At 33.3% G+C, this 18,756-nt stretch overlaps 1 protein-coding gene across 1 annotated transcript in view; it reads right to left on the bottom strand.

The window, feature by feature from the left end:
* Window positions 1-364: 364 nt before the first annotated feature.
* LOC140442036 (lysine-specific demethylase 5-like) overlaps window positions 365-18,756 on the bottom strand; it is a 36,064-nt gene continuing 17,672 nt past the window's right edge. The window contains exons 6-10 of the mRNA XM_072533075.1: window positions 16,791-17,069; window positions 10,459-10,707; window positions 5,878-6,206; window positions 5,264-5,501; window positions 365-1,046 (exon numbers count right to left, since the gene is read on the bottom strand). Of these exons, the coding sequence (XP_072389176.1) occupies window positions 774-1,046; window positions 5,264-5,501; window positions 5,878-6,206; window positions 10,459-10,707; window positions 16,791-17,069 (1,368 nt within the window). The 3' untranslated portion in view covers window positions 365-773. The remainder of the gene's footprint in view (window positions 1,047-5,263; window positions 5,502-5,877; window positions 6,207-10,458; window positions 10,708-16,790; window positions 17,070-18,756) is intronic.

Raw genomic sequence — 18,756 nt, 5'->3', positions numbered from 1 at the left:
TCTCATTTGACAATGAGAATTAAATTTAATCCTTGAATAAGTCATAAGTTTATTAATTTAAACGGATAAAGGGCTTTTCCCAAAAAATATATTTAACAAAGACTATACAAGGCATCTATAAAATAAGAAAATAATTTTTATGACAATCAATTCGTTCTAAAATCCAGATTATTTTTTTAATAACAACCGCACGCCTTTGACTCGTCGATTTCCTTTCCCCTCAAACCCGCAAAGGTCTACATTGAAAATATGAGTCACTTTCTACAATTTTGATACTGTGCTATAGTTGGTTTTTCAGTTTACCGAATAAAACAAACCTTAAAAAGGTTTAACTCGACAAGAAAGTGGAAGAATAAATGCTTACAATAATAAATCAATATAATGTTACCAACATACGGGTTTAAAAAATGATGAGTACAATGCCGGTGTCTCAAAATCTTTGACGAAAAAAGATTACTATCATCCACGAATATTTTAGCGAATATTTTTAATAGTTAACACTGGTAGTCTAATCCACATTACAAATTATAGCCTCAACGTTGCTTGAAAATAAAACTACCTAGTGAAATAAGAGGGTTATCCCATTATCAGTCAAATGTCAAGCGAGCATTTTATATTATAGATACGTATTTCTTCGACAATTTTACGTAGTTTATAGTGCAGCAATAAATTTCTTAGTCAGACTTTGGAAACCTTCTAATACTAGCTTCTTGACGAAACTCTCGGGCAAACTGTTTAATATTTCTTTGGTAATCTCGAGTTTAAACCTTAATTTACACTACAATCCACGTATCACTCGATTGTGTTATCGTCTTCTTCAAATTTTGAAGCATATGTGAAAGTTCTTCTAAACTGTATCTGTACCTCAAAGTTTTATTACCAGGGGGACATTCACAATAATTTTTAAAATGTCTTAGACAAACTAATTTCTCGACAGAGCAGTCACATGTTATAGCGGATAAGAAACATGTGGTTTTGCATATTTCACACTGCCTTTCATCATCATGAAGTGACTCGAACGGTTCTGCAGTCGATTTTGTAATACCCTACAAAATATATCGTATATAAATATTTTATATTATACAAGATGATCAACTTTTGTGACAAAGTTAGTTGTATCTGGTATTATCGGAGATAACAAAAAACGTTATTTAAAAATGCCAAGCGCTATTCACGAAGCTTTCAAAAACAATCAAAAATGTATGGCAATTTACCCGTATATTGAATATTCTAAAAAGAAAATGGGATATCAAGGAAATATTTTGGCCTACATAAACAATTTTTAACTCAAAGAACATTTCAACTCCGAGTGAATGGTGCTACATTCTATCTTAGAGAACAACAAAACGGAATCCCACAAGGATTGATTATCAGTCCTACTCTATTTTTAATTTTATTTTAATTTAATTATTGAAGTTATACTTCTAGACGCGCGCTCCACGTTGGAAATTTGTATGGGAGTGAATCTGTGAAATCATTACATATGTAAGGTAATGAGTAAGAGAGAGACAGAAGATATATTTTCTCTCTCTTCCTCTCTCGAATATAAAAATGTTCCTTTTGTATATATAATTTAATATTATATATATTTTAAAAAGATATATATACATATAATATTATATATATATATAATAAAATATTTATTAATATTATTATTTATGTGATATGTTTTGTATTATTTATTAAATGTTCATAATTATATTAGTCTTTTGTATTTCAAAATAATAATCTCAATAAATCACTGTATGATCCAGAACTGTCAATTTTGAAATATGTTTGTGTCATGTCCTCGGTAGTATAGTAGTCAGTATCCCCGCTTGTCACGCGGGAGACCAGGGTTCGATTCCCAGTCGAGGAGGACTTTTTTATTAATATTTTTACATTATTGTCATTTTTAAATACTTATGGATATTGCATTTTAATTTGTATTGTATTATTATATGGAATTATGTTGCACTGTATTGTAGTGTATTTTTTTATGTATATTATTGTCATTTTTAAATACTTATGAATATTGCAGTTTAATTTGTATTGTATTATTATATTAATAACAAAATAAACAATGAATTTTACTGCAGAGTATGTGTAAAAAATTTTTTTGCATTCAACTCCTTTCATACATATATGAAAATAAAAATATACATTTTCATCAAAATATTGATTCAATCCTTCATTGTTAGTAAGTTGTTATTAATTCTGTTTCTCTTTCTGCTATGTCTTACCTATAGAATTACATATGTAATGATTGTGCAGATTGACTCCCAAATAAATTTGTAACGGCGAATGCGTGTATAGAAGTGTAACTTCCACCGGCAGTCCCACTGGACTGCCACACCCGCTTTTTTTATATTATTTTATTTTTAAGAACGTTAATCGTATGGCGTCAATATTACAAGAACACTTAAATTAACTACTGAAGTAGTCCCTAAGTATCGGTTTCAGGTTTTGCTCTGATAAAACAAAATGTATATTTTCAAAAAGACATTTCGATGATAAATCGAACCTAATGCTTGAAAACAAATTCAATTACACTTCTAGTATAACTCTAAATAAAAGAATTCCAATAAATAACATTTTAGACTAATCCATAACTAACAACTTTTCAAAGTTCAATCTCCCATATTCCCGCAGAATTTATCATGCAATGAACCTACTTAACTGGAATCAATTTCAGGGTGTTTCATTTAAAAGAACATATCTTTGATGTGGTACAATTTTATACAAGACCTGTATATACACAATATATACCTGTAACTAATTTTAACCTAGTCGATGGCAAAAAGGGAATAGGTAGAAAGAGGAAGTCATGGCTGCGAAATATTCGAGACTGGACAAACATGACTGTAGACGAATTATTCCACGTTGCAAAAGACAGAGAAGCTTTTAAAAATGTGGTCGCCAACCTCCGTTAATGGGGACGGCATAGGAAGAAGAAGAAGAACTAATTTTAAAATATGAACCTTATAGCTACCTTTTATTTTTGTAAATAACTTGTTTCGGAGTCTCTTAAAATAACATATATACGGGATTTGTCACAAAAGTTGATCACACTGTGTGCCACGGGCACTGGGAAGGGTCGTCAACTAAAATGATCTGCCACCGAAGAGTTTTTTAACTGGGTTTCATTTCTTATATTATTCTGTTTAAGAGATTATGAAAAAGTAAATCCCAACACACTATCTCTTTAAAAAAATTGGAAAAAAACATTTTTTAATGATATGGTAAATTTTTTGGTATATAAAATATGCTGTTCGATGAGTTTTGTGATACGAGATTCCAATCTATTAATTCCACCCCTAAACATCTGCGTTGATGCATTTAAAAAACAACTCAATTTATTAAATTGTGATTACATATTGGAAAGATCTTAGACGCCAGGTTCTTTTTCCAAAATCTTTTAATCTTTAAAGAGTGCAAACATAAAAAATATAACTTTAATGTAATTGGACAGATTCGAATGTAGATATAATAAGGATCGAATCGTTTGTAATGCCCCTTTGTCCGCTTCTTCTCGATCGACGATGGTCAATACAATAAAACGTTGAAGTTGTGGAGTAAAAATTATGGTTTTATTGACAGCTACTAAGAATTACACTAAAGATGATGGTTAGGTAACTTTCTACCAACTACCAACAATCCCAAATTTATAATCTCACAAATAATGTATACCTCAGCACAGAGGTTATTGCTTCTATCATACTAACAAACTTTGAACTATGAGCTTACAATACAATTTAATCTAGGCCGTAATTGCAACACTTAGGAAGTTCAATTGGAAAATATATTATTCGGCAATTTATTACGTTGTAGGTAAACGAACTAATTATTAAAGTATTACACGATATGTTTTCACAATGTTTCAATTATACACGGTGAAACTATAAAATATTAAGAAGTTAATAATGGGATTAATTTGTGATTGAACATAATGTTTATAAAATAAAGTGCTTATTGAAACTATCAAATAACCGTTTAAGCAATATTTAAGTGTTTTTATTAATAACAGTTCGACAAACCCGGGAATTAAAGGTTATATTTGTAAGGCGGTTGTAAGTTTGGCGTTTCGATAAGAGAGGGCACTGTTACTAGCCTAAATTATATTGGCACAATCGTAATATAAACTTATGTGAAGTTTCATTTCAATCTGTTAATACATTCTTTATTTACAAGATATTTAGTATCGATGTGTCCCAGTATTTTTTTACAATAAAAATCAAGTACTATGCATTCATTGAATTTTGCTTTTGGAAGATTTAAAAGCAAAGGGAATTTATGAACGAATATTGAAAATGTATAGACTGTTCGCCTTCAATTAGTACAGTAGAAAGATGGGTTGCTGAATTTAAATGTGGACATATAAGCTTCGAAGACGTTTTCTGACGTCAAGGACGCCAGAAATCGTAGAAAAAATACAGGATATCGTATTTACAGAATCGTCGAGTGACAAAGAGATTTACAATAGAGTGAGAACAATAGAACAAAACCATATTCTAATGCGACTTTCTCAGTAATACTTAGAGCGTTTTCGAAAGGATAAAATGGATTTTGTGCATCGATTCATCACTATGGATGAGACTTTCGTCTACCACTATGATCTTGAATCAAAACAAGATGATAAAGAGTAGTGTGAACCTGGATCTTCCGCTCCGGAACGAGTTCATGTCCAGAAATCGATCAAAAAGGTGTTAGCATCAGTTTTTTGGGGATGCGAAAAGAATTTTGTTTCAAGTTTACTTGTAAACTGGTACAACAATAAATTTTGAATATTATTGTAACCTTTTAGATCAGATGAAGGAAAAAAGTTTGCGAAAGCAAAGAATCCTTTTTGATCAGGACAATGCACTGTTCATATGAGCATTTCAATCCATGAATTAAAGTTCGAATTGTTGGAACATCCACCGTAATCATCAGATTTAGTTCTTAGTAAATTTCATGTTTCACTACCTAAAAAATTCATGCGTGGAAAGCGATTTTCATCAAATATTGATGTTCAAGGAGACTATAATAAATAATTAAGTTTATTTCAAACCATAAAATAGTGTATTGATTGTCGAAGGGCATACCTTATTACAGAAAACTAGCCATATTATTAAAAAATGTTTTTTTTTCCAAATTTTTCGAAGGGAAACAGAAATGAAACTGTCGGTAGGTGATCACTTTGGTTGGCCACCCTTCCCAGGATCCGTGATGTAGAGGATTATCAACATAACAATAGCCTGCGAATTTTCAAAAGTCTGTTCTCGTATATTTATTTTTTGCTTACCGAATCTGCTACTGCCCGTCTCAATTTTTTCTCTATTTCTATCATCACTGACATATCACTAAAAGTAGCAACTGCAAGGGTATACTCTAACTGCGTGGGATTCAATGACATTTTGCACACAACTTCGTCATGGGAGAAAACACAGAATCTTCTCAAATTAGAATAATGTAAAACGCATTCTCGACCTACACTTAACCAATCTGCAGGAGCGAAGTTGACTGCTTCGGCAAAATTATACCTAAAACAATAATTATAATCGATTTATAGATCATATAATGGGGATATTACTGTTTTCAAAGCTAAATTATGTAGGTCTATTAAGTTCTTGTTATTATTTGAAAAGGCACTAATGTTAGAATAAAAGTCCGCGATCCATACGAGAAGTCTTTATTACATAAAATAAACTGTAATGATGTTATTTACAGGTACATGTTCTTCATGTTTTATTAATGAAAGTCTGTCTTGATGGTATGCAACATGTTTTGCATGTAGGTGTATTGTGGTGTGTATATGTAAAAGTAAATCTTTATTTTATTTTTGATGTTTTGTCAAAATTATCTAAAAATCTATCTATCTATAAGACTTAGAACTAATTATAACTTTGTAATAGTTACCCTTGGTTAAATCCTGCGTGATAGGCGCGAGGAAAAGTTACTATAAATTCCCCAGCATGTTGATTCATTTTATATACTTTAATACCATTGTTCATCAATATGTTGGGGTTCATTATTGTAACTAATTGGTGAAGTAAATCAGGTTGAGCTTGAAATAATTCTGGTGCTACGGACTTCATAGTTTCTTCGAATTCTTCTGCCTGCCTACCAGAAACCCCATACCAAGTTTTAGGTTCTCCCCAATGCAAATAATTGATCGAATAACTCCAATGATCCTCGTTATGCCAACAAAATGTAGAAAAACACATTCCGACGTACATCCAAGGCACCTAAAGCAATAATTTATTAAGTGAACACAATTATAACAAAAATGATCATATTGTTAGGTTAAACAATTCTTCCACTGCAAGATGAAAAGAATAGATAGAATAGATTCCCCATGTCTTTCTTTTCATCTTTTTCATTGTCTGTTTTGCCTTGAAATTTATAGAATGTACAGGTTAAAGCAAAAATCTGAAGTTTGGTTTCGTCAACCAAGAAATCTTCGCATTTCTACTTTGTGGTTTTATTCTCAGATGTCGCTAGAGCGTCCATATTGAAGCCATTTTATTATTGCTTCTTTTGACAGAAAATATTTGATTGAACCCTTTTCATCCCAGTGGTATCGCTGTGTAACTACCGATAAACAAATTTTTACTGAACGTCCCAACGGTTCCACGGTGAATCTACGTGTATATTGTGTTGCCTATAACCATGCTCATTATACACAAAATTTAACAAGAGTCTATTCTCGCGGTTTTTTCAGTTACACCGCGTCGATCAACAATCATAAAGAAGTTGATGTATAAATTAGTTTATTGTTTGCGTGATTGACAAACAATAAATATTTATAAATAGTGGCTGGTAAGTTATTTATATTATAGATATTATCATACAGAGTGTACTTTGCATGAGTAGAGATAGTTTGGTTTTAAAAATTTCTGTCCGGATGGATTTATACAGGTAGTTTCGGTTGAAACTACCTGGTGGTTCCTTCAAGCCATCCTGCAAGGAAAAATATTTGGAAAACGATGTCCAGGAAGAAGAAGAACATCTTGGTTAAAAAACCTCAGAATCTGGTTCAATACAACATCTGTGAAGCTTTTCCGCGCTGCTGCAAATAAGATAAAGATTGCCATGATGATCTCCAACATTCGTAACGGATAGGCACATCAAGAAGAAGTTTCGGTTGAAGCTACTGGGACTCACAGTGTATTTTATTTTAGGTAAGAAGAGATATAGTTATTTGGAATTAGAAAAAATGACAGACGAGCAATTCAGTGAATTTTATGAACCAATTCCATCTAATCAAGAGTCTGTCATCTCAGGTGCAGATGACGACAACTCTGATTATGAGAATGAGCTTACAGAGCCTTCTGAACATGTCAATATAAATACTCTTATAAATCCTGTAGTCAAGACGACGAACCGTTGACAAACTACAGCAGTGCCTTCTGGAGTAGGAATTGAACCACTTGTTCTTCTCTCCTTCTCTCCTTCTTCTTGTAGTTCCTTCTCCTATCGGAGGTTGGCTATCATCACAGCTATCCGTACCTTATTGGCGGCTGCTCTAAAATGATCTACTGAGCTGCAACTATACCACTCTCTTAGGTTTCTCAGCCAGTGATGCTCTTAAGACATATCAAACATCTTTATGTTTATTTCCGGAAGATTTATTGGATAAAATTGTTTTCCAAACTAATTTATATACTATATACACAAAAATTAGGTGGGGCAACCGATTTTTCTCCAATAACTAAAAATGAATTAAAAATGCTTCTAGGCAGAAATATACTAATGGGGATAAAGAAATTGCCATCTATAAAAGATTATTGATCTTCAAATTCATTTAGTGGACAATAGTAGAACTGAAGTAAAAAGGAGAACCTGGGTATGATAAACATGCGCCTACGCAAAAACAAAGTATAGATGAATCCATGATACAATTCAAAAGACGATCATCAATTCGTCAATATATGCCTCAGAAACCCATAAAACGTGGTTATAAGGTGTGGGTTAGAGCTCATGAATCTGGATATATATCACAATTTGAGATATATACCGGTAAAGTTGGTAATGTCGAAGAGAAAAATCTGGGACAGCGTGTTGTCATTGATATGTCGGGATGCCTTACTGGAAGTTACTCAAAAATTTATTATGATAATTATTTACCTCCTTACCACTTATCCATGAATTGAAGAAAGCCAACATATATGCCTGTGGTACTGTGCGTAAGGATAGAAAAGAATTACCTAATGACTTCACCCCTGATAAGGAAATGGTGAGAGGGGGATTCGATGGGAGAAGCAACAAGGAAAATATTGTTTCGTTGAAGTGGAAAGACAGAAAAGATATATACCTCCTTAGTAATTTTGGAGCAACAGTTTCTGCAACAGACCCATCCAACAGGATGGGTCTGTTGCAGAAAAATTTTGTTCGCAATTAGTAAAGGACTACCATGCTCGCAATACGGTGTACTAAGCAGATAAAATTAAATATATTTTTTTCAGTGAAAAATTTCTGGAAAAAAAAACTCGCTTTCGGTCAAAACTAGTGTTTGAAGTGATAAAAGTAAGTAAGGTTATTTACAATTCGAAACAGTCATACTGGTGGAATTCTGGCCGTTAGTTTTGCGACGTTGCCAAAGTTAAAAATAGTTCTGCAAACTGAGGACTGATAGGGACTGGATTTTTGAGGGGTTGAAGCGAATCTAGTTCCATTCGCAGTCCTTAGAAACAGATATGATGTACACGGACAGTGATGATAACGCGTTAGAAGGCAAGAAGAGAAAATATAGAGGGTCAACTTCACCTTTCCTGCAAAGCAAAAAAACTGCCAGAACCCCAAGACAAACCATTTGTGCTGTGAGATGCAACGGTACAGTCTCAGAAGAATTCGAAGTAAAAAAAGGTGTTCGCCTAGGAGACCCGTCGTCTACATTGCTATTCAAGATAGTTCTAGAAACAATTGTAAGGGTTAGTGGGATAAATAGATCCGGAACTATTTTATATAAGGAGCACCAATGCTGAGCATACTCTGATGATGTGGTTCTCATTGCAAGAAATGGAAAAGAACTATCAAATATGGCAAAAAAGACTGATTCGGGAAAGCTCTAAAATGGGACTGAAAGTTAATATTAATAAATCGAAGTACATGGAGATCTCGAGCAAAAAAGGAATAAACACCAGGGGATCCTTAATTGGAGGTGGAGAATGGATCAGAAGTAGAATTCGAGAAGGTGGATGAATATATGTACTTAGGTACTCTTATTGATCAGACATGTAAGGAAGAAACTGAAATCAACTTGAGACTGACCAAGAGCAACAGGTGTGCTGGAGCCATGAGCAAAATAATTAAGGAAAAAGATATATCTCGTAATACAAAAATAAGAGTATACAAAACTATAATTAGACCCACTAGAGACATGGACCATGAACAAAACCATACAGAACACATTGGAAGCATGGGAAAGAAAGATACTTCGCAGAATGTTTGGTGGAAAAGTAGTAGAGGGAGAATGGAGAAGACGAACTAATGCAGAAGTGTACCATTTGTATGCCAACCCTACAATAACAAAAGTGGTGAAAAAACGTAGACTAGAATGGCTCGGTCATCTAGAAAGAATGCAAGGTAATTGACTAGTCAAGAATATTGCTTGGAGAGTACCTGAGGGCAAAAAAAAGAGGAAGACCAAGAATGAAATGGAGAGATCTAGTGATGGAAGATGTCGGAGAGATGGGAATCAGAGATTGGAAGCTGCTAGCTAAGAACAGAAAACGATGGAAATTATCCATCCAGCAATGGGCCTAAAAGGCATGTTAACGCTGTACATACATACATACAATGCTCGCATGGGATATGTAGACAAAGCAGACATGCTAAAGTCATGTTATAAAATAGACCGAAAAAGCAAAAAGTGGTATATGCGTATATTTTGGCATTTTCTAGATGTGACATTAGTAAAAAAAAGAATCTGTACTCAAACAAAAACTTTTTTAGGTTAGATGTGTCACGGGGACTAATTGGAGTCGAAACAGTTAAAAAGGGAGGCAGAAAAAGTTTGGAACCTCTCGCTAGAAAATTTAAAAATTACGTTCCACTAGAAACCAGATTGACATCTGCTGCTCACATGCCAATTCATGGAACATTGCGTCACTGTGGACTTTGCAGTACAAAAAAGGAGCCGCATAGAAGTAGGTGGCAATGCTCTACATGTAATGTAGGACTTTGTCTAAATGACAAAAAAAAAATTGTTTTGCGTTGTACCACAAACAGTGACCCGGTGTCCCAGTAGTTTCGTGATGAAACCACAAAGTGTTTTTTTAACTTTCTGTAAAAATACCAAAAAAAAAACCTTTGGTCATGTTTATAATATACCTGTAAACAAGTTTGCATTAAAAATTATTAAAAAAAGTTTGAACTTTTATTTCGGGGCTTAAAGGGTTAATTTTTAGAGCTTCTAGAGACACTATACGTGAAATTAAATCTTAACTTTCTTTTCTTTTAAGAATAAGAGTTTGAGGAAATAATAAGTACACATACTTTCATTCCGGATATATCTGCGTTGATGTGGCCTAGTACAGAACCTGGTAAAACAGGTAAATTATTCAAATTCCACCCAGATTCTGCATACTGTTTTTCCAGGTCGGATAAATTTGCAGAACTAGCTGTAGGAAAACCAGAACCGTGATCCATGGTATGTAAATCTGCCCCATATTCAACTGTTACATCTTCATCTATTGTTGACATAATACGCCAGTATTCTTGTTCTACTGTTTCGAGCGGGACTTTCTGCAACATTTAAAACATATTTGTATAGAATAATATATACGGTGATCAACTTTTGTGACAAAGACCGCTATATCTGATATAAGATTTATTTATAAAAAAATATATAGGGGAGCGCCGGGAGGATTTGGACAATAATTCTCATTCCACCACTAGACAACAAGCGTAACCGCAAATATAACTTGAAGTGCATTTCTGTTTTACAGTGATGCCACTCCTCACGATTTATCGTGAGATCTCACGAATTGAAGACAAATCTCACGATTGAAGTTATATCTTATGATTTTTAAAATTTTTTAGGCTGTAATAAATTTCAAGATGAATAATGGGTACCTAATAAAATGTATACGAGAAAATCAGCATTTTTAAAGTGCTCTTAGATTGTCACCTTGAAATATTCATAGCCTAAATCGACTGCATTTTTATATAAAAGTGCTTGCACTACTCCAATTAATATACACAAAATAATATAAACAAAGCTTAAAAGGTTCTTTATTGCTTTGAAAATGTAAATATCGGTCCATAAACAACTGAAGTTTATGTATATTTTATTATTAAATATCAAGAATAGCCGGAATTTTGTATTAAAGGATTAACAGACCAAAATGATTTAAGTGTGTGTTTGAGATATGAAACAAATCGGCAATTTCATATATGACTTGTATTTCATCTTCAATAACTTTGAAATCCTAGAAGTGCCGATAAAATGTTAAATCTTCAGAAAACAAAATTAGATTTATGTATTGTATAATATATTATACTTAATATTCTTGGGTAAAATAGGTTGATAATTTTCATTGAAGTTTAAACTATAAAGAATGTTTATAATCATTGCCTAATATTGAATCGATAAATCCATAGCTTGCAGTATATAGGTAGGTAGGTAATTTCCTAAAATTATATCTGCTACTGGTGGTTCCCCTAAAATAGGCCCTTTTCTAGTAGACTAATTTTTAAATATGTGCTTATATATTAATTAATATATAACGATATAACGTATTTATTAGTCGATGGGATAGCCAAGCGGGCTGGGCGGCTGGCTTCTCCTTCGCTTCACTGCGAGAGATGTCAGTTCAATCCCCAGCCCGGTGTACAGAAAACAAAAAGGCTAACGCAGCAGTTTAAAAATTCTAAATGAATCTGCGGCTTAGTCTAGAATATGCTGGTATCTGATCGGCCTATGGTGGAGCAGTACGGCAAGAGATAAGGGCTTGCGGCTTGGTGATACTCCTCCATAGATCCCTACCGGAAGGGCGTGTGCCGCCTAAATACCGGGTATATATATATATATATATATATATATATATATATATATATATATATATATAATATATATATACATATAATATATATATATATACATATAATATATATATATATACATATAATATATATATATATATATATATATATATATATATATAACGTATTTAAAATAGTTTTGTATAATTATATATCATTTAAAAACTCCTATTTCCTTTAACGAAGACATTCGATGACGACAGAGATAATTATGGAATACGATACAGGACCACCAATCACTCAAGACGAAGTCAAAGGCGCAATTAAAGCAACCAAAGCAGGTAAAGCACCAGGGCCCGACAACTTTCATTCAGAATTTTTAAAAATCATGGGAGACGAAGGAGTAAAGTGGCTTACGACAACGTATCTATGACTCGGGAAAATCCCAGAGAGCTGGGCTAAAATCTACATTTATTGCTATACCTAAAAAACTTAATGCAAAAAAAATGCGAAGAGCATCGTATTATCAGTCTAATGAGCCACATTCTTAAGACCTTCTTAAAGATAATACTCAGAAGAATTTATCAGAAATGCGAGTCACAGATCTCACGAACGCAGTTTGGATTCAGGGATGCGTTAGGTACAAGAGAAGCCTTGTTCGCGGTTCAAGTAATATTTCAAAGGTGCAGAGACGTTAACTGCAATATTTATGTATGCTTTATCGACTACCAGAAAGCTTTCGACAGAATCAAGCACGATAAGCTCATGAATATACTAAAGGCAACTGATCTGGATAACAAAGACCTTCGAATAATCAAGAACATATACTACAACCAATCAGCAATCATTCGGGTGAAAGACCAACTAACAGAAGAAGTTGTAATAAAGAGAGGAGTACGACAGATCTGCATACACTCTCCCCTATTATTTAACGTCTATTCGGAACACGTCATGAGCCAGGCCTTAGAGCATATCGAAGAGGGTATTCTCATAAATGGTGAGCGCCTGAATAACATCAGATATGCAGACGACACCATCCTCTTTGCAGACATTTTAGAAGGTTTACAGACACTAGTAACGCAATTGTGGAGAATTAGTCAAGAATACGGACTTGATTTTAACATCAAGAAAACAAAGTACATGGTCATCAGTAAGAAGCATATTCCACCTAGTCAATTACTGGTACATCAGCAACAAATACTCCAAGTGCCTCGTTACTACTATTTAGGAACCACCATAAACGACCAATGGGACCACTCAGTTGAGATATAATAAAGAATTGAAAAAGCCAGGTCAGCATTTGTCAGAATGAGCAAGATATTTAAGAGCCACGACCTACCCTTAAAAACGAAAATCCGTTTATTGACATGCTACGTGTTTACAGTGCTACTCTATGGGGTTGAATCATGGACACTAACCGAGACATCCATGGGAAAACTCGAGGCGTTTGAGATGTGGTATTATAGACGGATACTGAGGATCTCCTGGGTGGACCGAATAACAAACATTGAGGTTCTACGTCGGATGGATAAAACGTGTGAAATTATATCCACAGTGAAACAACGCAAGCTAGACATATACTTGGACATATAATGCGAAACGATCATAGATATAACCTGCTGCAACTTATATTATAGGGAAAGGTCTACGGAAAGAGGGGACCAGGAAGAAGAAGAATATTTTGGCTCCAGAACTTACGAAAATGGTTTTCCTTGACCACTTCAGGACTATTTCGAGCTGCGTTCAATAAAGTTAGAATTGCCTTGCTAGTAGCCAAGGCACCACAAGAAGAAGCTTTCCTTCAAAATTCAACTGTAGCGAAATCTCACGATTTCTTACGATTTATTTCTACCGATCTCACGATTTCTCTTCGACTTCATGTGGCAATTGTAGCATCACTGATTCTTAGTATCTGTCTAGACGCCAAGCTGGTAGGTTACTTTGTTTTGATGATAGGTCATTTTAGAAATTTTTCATGCTGTTGTTCTAATATTTAGCAATTTGAAACTGTGTTTTTAATAAGCTGGTTTTGTTTGTTTTGAGATACTGATGGAGTATTACTATTAGGTAAGCCTAAATGAATTGGGGCGATGAAGAAAAAGGAGCAGGAGAATAGAGGAGGAAATTGAACCAGGGATCTGAAATTTATGGTTAATATTATTTATTAGTTTATTGCCTAACGTCTGAAATATTTTCTGATTTACGGTAATAGGTATAGTTATTTATAAGTTTTTAGTGTTTTTATTTTAGTTGTTCATTGAGTGGCAAGACCACCTCTCTAAATAATGAAAGTTTGTTTTTATTTTTACGATATATAAAGATGCTTTAATACATTTTGTATTTATTTATCTCAACTGTCTTGAGGAAGGGTATAGACACCTGTCCAAACCCTGCCACAATTGTCTAAACCCTCCCTAATTTATAAAATTTTTACAGAAAACATGCCGTATAAATATAAGCGACTAACCGAAGGACGATTTCCCGATGAAGCCATGCGAAGTGCAACAGCTGATGTTTTATCTGGAAAGTTTTCTATCAGAAAAAGCGTTCAACAGCATGAAGTTAAAAAATCAACACTAGCTTTACATGTAAAATAAGCTAGATAAGTAGAAATTGACAATACGACATTCTCTTCACATTTAGTCACATGCCAAATGTTTTCTAATGAAACGGAAGCCTCTCTTGCGTTGTATCTTGTTCTAATATGTACCATGTTTTAACTTCAAAAGCGACTAGCAAATTAGCATACGAATTTGCCAAAAAACGAAGTCAAATTTTCAGAGCCTTGGAAAGTAAACAATTCAGCTGGGAAGGACTGGCTTACAGGATTTTTAAGTCGACAATCTGAACTATCCTTACGAACCCCGGAGAACACAAGCTTAGCGAGAACTTCAAGTTTCAATAAATTTACAGTAGGTAAATTTCAAGGTAGGTTAGAGAAGATTCTAAAAAGGCACAGCTTTACTGGATCTTCTTCTTCTTTAGGTACCGTCTCCTCTAAGGAGGTTGGTAATCATCACAGCTATTTTAACTTTTGAGATTGCAGCTCTGAACAAGTCGACGGAACTGCAATTATACCACTTTCTCAGATTGTTGAGCCAGGAGATGCGTCTTCTTCCAATACTTCGTTTTCCCTGCATTATGGTTTGTAGCAACACATATTTATCCCCTCTCAGAACGTGGCCGAGATATTGTAACTTTCTTATCTTAATCGTATTCATGATTTCCATTTCCTTTGTCATCTTTCTGAGGACCTCAACATTTGTTATTCGGTCTACCCAACTTATTTTTAATATTCTTCGGTAGGTCCACATCTCGAATGCTTCAAGTCGATCGCTCACCTCTTGCTTTAAGGTCCAGGCCTCCACCCTATACAGCAGCACCGAAAACACTGGATCAGACATATTTAATTTGGACAAAGGCATTTGGATCAAGTCGGTAAAGTAGTATCGCTTGAGAGAGGAGAACTGATTACTCAAGTGGGTATGATTGTATGGAACAGCACTTCCACCAGTGTGGGTGTTTTCAAAGAAAAAAATTGACAAACATAGAATGCTAAATGGTATTCCAGAAGAGTATGATGCAATCGGTTTAGTGCATTCATCTGGATGGATGACAAGTGATAATTTTTTAAAAGTTTTAGAGCACTTTGTAACTCATGTTCGGTGTTCTAAAGAACGCCAAGTTATTTTATTAATGGATAATAATGAATCCCATTTATCTGCTATTGATTACTACAAAGATAATGGAATTACAATTCTAACTTTTCCACCCTACACATCAAACAATTGTAACCATTAGATAGGACTGTTTTTGGACCATTTAAAAGGTGTTTCAATCAAGGAGCAGATGACTGGATGCTCTCTAATTCTATGCTCGTTTGAATGACAGACAGAATGGTTCCTTCAACATCAAAAGACCCCGATGTTTCTTCGTCAAGTGAATTTTCAAATCAAATGCCTCTCTGCATTGTCACAGCCCGACACTCTAGTTCAGGTCGAGTCAGATGCTTCGCATCTCTATGACATGCATCGCTTGCTTGAGCACACCATTGTCAAAGTAGATGTAAACTATTATAGTTTTGTAAATTTCTGGTTTATCTCTTGTTATCAAGATGATCAAACATGTCGAGCTAACACAGGGTCCCTCAATTTATGGTCTCCTATGAAAGCAGTTCATCAATTTATTCGTCATTAAATGGAGGGTACAGAGTATAGAGTACAACCAAAGTGTATGGCGAAACAACCATAATTTACTGTAATTCATTTTTATTCTCTGTTAAAGAAGATTAACATTAACTGAAATTTTCTTAATGTACCTTTCAAAGTATCCAGTGACCAAAGTGCTAAAAATACCTATCAGTGTATCAGGGGTATATATTTTTATCTTCTTGTACTAGAAATTTAATAATCAATTTACGTAATCAAAGTATTTAGATTCTATTAAGATGTAAATTGTACAACATACATATCATAATATGATAATGACCAAGGTTAATTTTTCATTTTTTTATTACTTTTTATTTTCTTATTTTAAATAACATTTATTATTGAGAGCATTTGACCATTAATATTTCAAAAGTGTAGCGAATTTTAAATTTAAAATAAAACAAAGTTTTGAAAGAATATATCTTTGATGCGGTTAAGTGTTATGGAAGACGTTGCATATTTGTGATTAATTTTAAAATGTGAAGCTTCCAAGCACCTCTAGGTAAATAAAACGAACTTTCTCACAAAAGTTGATCACCCTGTATTTGCCACACGACAAAGTCTGTCATACGACCAGTCTAAAACTGCAATTTGTTAGCAAATAATAGTAAGCAAATTAAAAACCAAAATACTTACATGTACAGGCATATTAAAATACTCAGACTTAAATTGATCGGCCATCTCCCCAAACTTTTGAAGTGTGTACTCTCTCTTGGCCTGCTCGAATCCGAATGCTTCCATAGGCTTTGATACTTCTTCTGCAACACATTTGGGACACCTCCAGTCACCTTCTGGTATTTCCACGAGGGGCGGTATTAAACAATAGGTATGATAACTATCGTCACAACCGTCGCATAGTAGCATGCACTCCTCATCATCACCACGACGACAGTTGCCACAAGTGTAACTTGACAGCTGTAATGCCGAGATAAAACAATTTAGCAAGGTTTCGATGAAAATTATACATGGCTTGTCTTATAAGCTTACCAATTATATTAAGAGAATTTCCAAATTTACAATTTAAGATAATTGCAGGTGATATTTTACCAAATTTGGTAGGCATTCCTATTGTATAAGTTGCCAAATTGCAAAGAAAAACTTTTCTTTGCAATTTGGATGACAAAGACAAAAGACAAAATTTTAGCGATGAAAAAAATTCTCTCTAACAGATGGTGGCCAGGTGTCAGCGCGCTCGAAGACAACAATACGAATATAGTATTTTTAGGAAATAAAAATATATAGAGGGTTTTATACACGAGAATATTTGATTTAAGAGCGTAGGCGCACAATTTCGACCAAATGTTTTTTAAAAGTATTCATTTTTTTCGATTCCTGAAAAAACTAATAAGTATTTTTGAAAAATTTAAACGCAGAATGAAAGACCACATTATTACTGAGGGCCAAAAGTCCCCGAAAACTTCTATAATGTTTATTTTAATAAGTTACAGGGGTGAAAAAAAAAGAGAAAATTTAGTGTGATTTTTAATTTCAAATATCTCATTCAAAAAAACTTTTTGTTTATTCTAAGGGCCATTCGGCCCTCGGTAATAATGTAATCTTTCATTCTGTGTTTAAATTAAAAACGAAACAAAGAAATTACTAAAATGCTCAAACTAAAAATTGTTGGAAACATAATTAGACCGATAATTGAAAAAATCTTAAAATTACAACAAAACAAGACTTCAAAATTGCAAAAACATGGTTGCAAATAAACAAACTTACATTAAATTATGAAAAAACTAAATAGGTACTCATCTACTTTTTGCTATATACAAAAGTTGTCTGCCAATTTTTAATTCGTTAAATATAAATAAAAAAGATTAAATATATGGATAGAAGTACATAAAATATTTAGGAGTTTTAAATGGGAATTACAAATAAAAAATATTAAAACTTTATTTGTTGCATATCTCAATATTTAGTGACATTTTTGTGACTTAGTCAGGAGAAAACTGTAAATTTATTAAGATTAGATATTGACAAAAGTTAAATATTTCATTACTTATAATATACTTAGAATATACTAATACTCTTATAGTTGTAAGTAATAAAGTATTATTTATAAATACAGAAAAAGTTCTTTGTTTAAAATTTGTTCTGTTAAAAATTTGTAGTGCCAAAGTGTGGATAGAAGCTTGCAGACGAGAAGATTTGTTATTCAAAATGGATTCACTTTATAATAATTATAGGATTTGTGAACTGCATTTTGAAGATAATGTTATTGTAAAAGGAAATAGAAGAAAAACATTGGCGTATGACGCAGTACCTTCAATGATTTTTGTTATTTATATTTAACGAATTAAAAATTGGCAGACAACTTTTGTATATAGCAAAAAGTAGATGAGTACCTATTTAGTTTTTTCATAATTTAATGTAAGTTTGTTTATTTGCAACCATGTTTTTGCAATTTTAAAATCTTGTTCTGTTGTAATTTTAAGATTTTTAGTAATTTCTTTGTTTCGCTTAAGAGCGTAGGCGCAAAATTTCGGGCCAATGCTTTTTAAATACAATCATTTTTTTCAAATCCTGAGAAAACTAACAAATATTTTTGAAAAATTTAAACACAGAATGAAAGATTACATTATTACCGAGGGTCGAAAGT

This window comes from Diabrotica undecimpunctata, chromosome 5 (genome assembly GCF_040954645.1).
Source record: "Diabrotica undecimpunctata isolate CICGRU chromosome 5, icDiaUnde3, whole genome shotgun sequence".
Lineage (NCBI taxonomy): Eukaryota > Metazoa > Arthropoda > Insecta > Coleoptera > Chrysomelidae > Diabrotica > Diabrotica undecimpunctata.
Note: the sequence above shows the minus strand (reverse complement) of the source record. Positions and strands in the feature narration are given on the sequence as shown.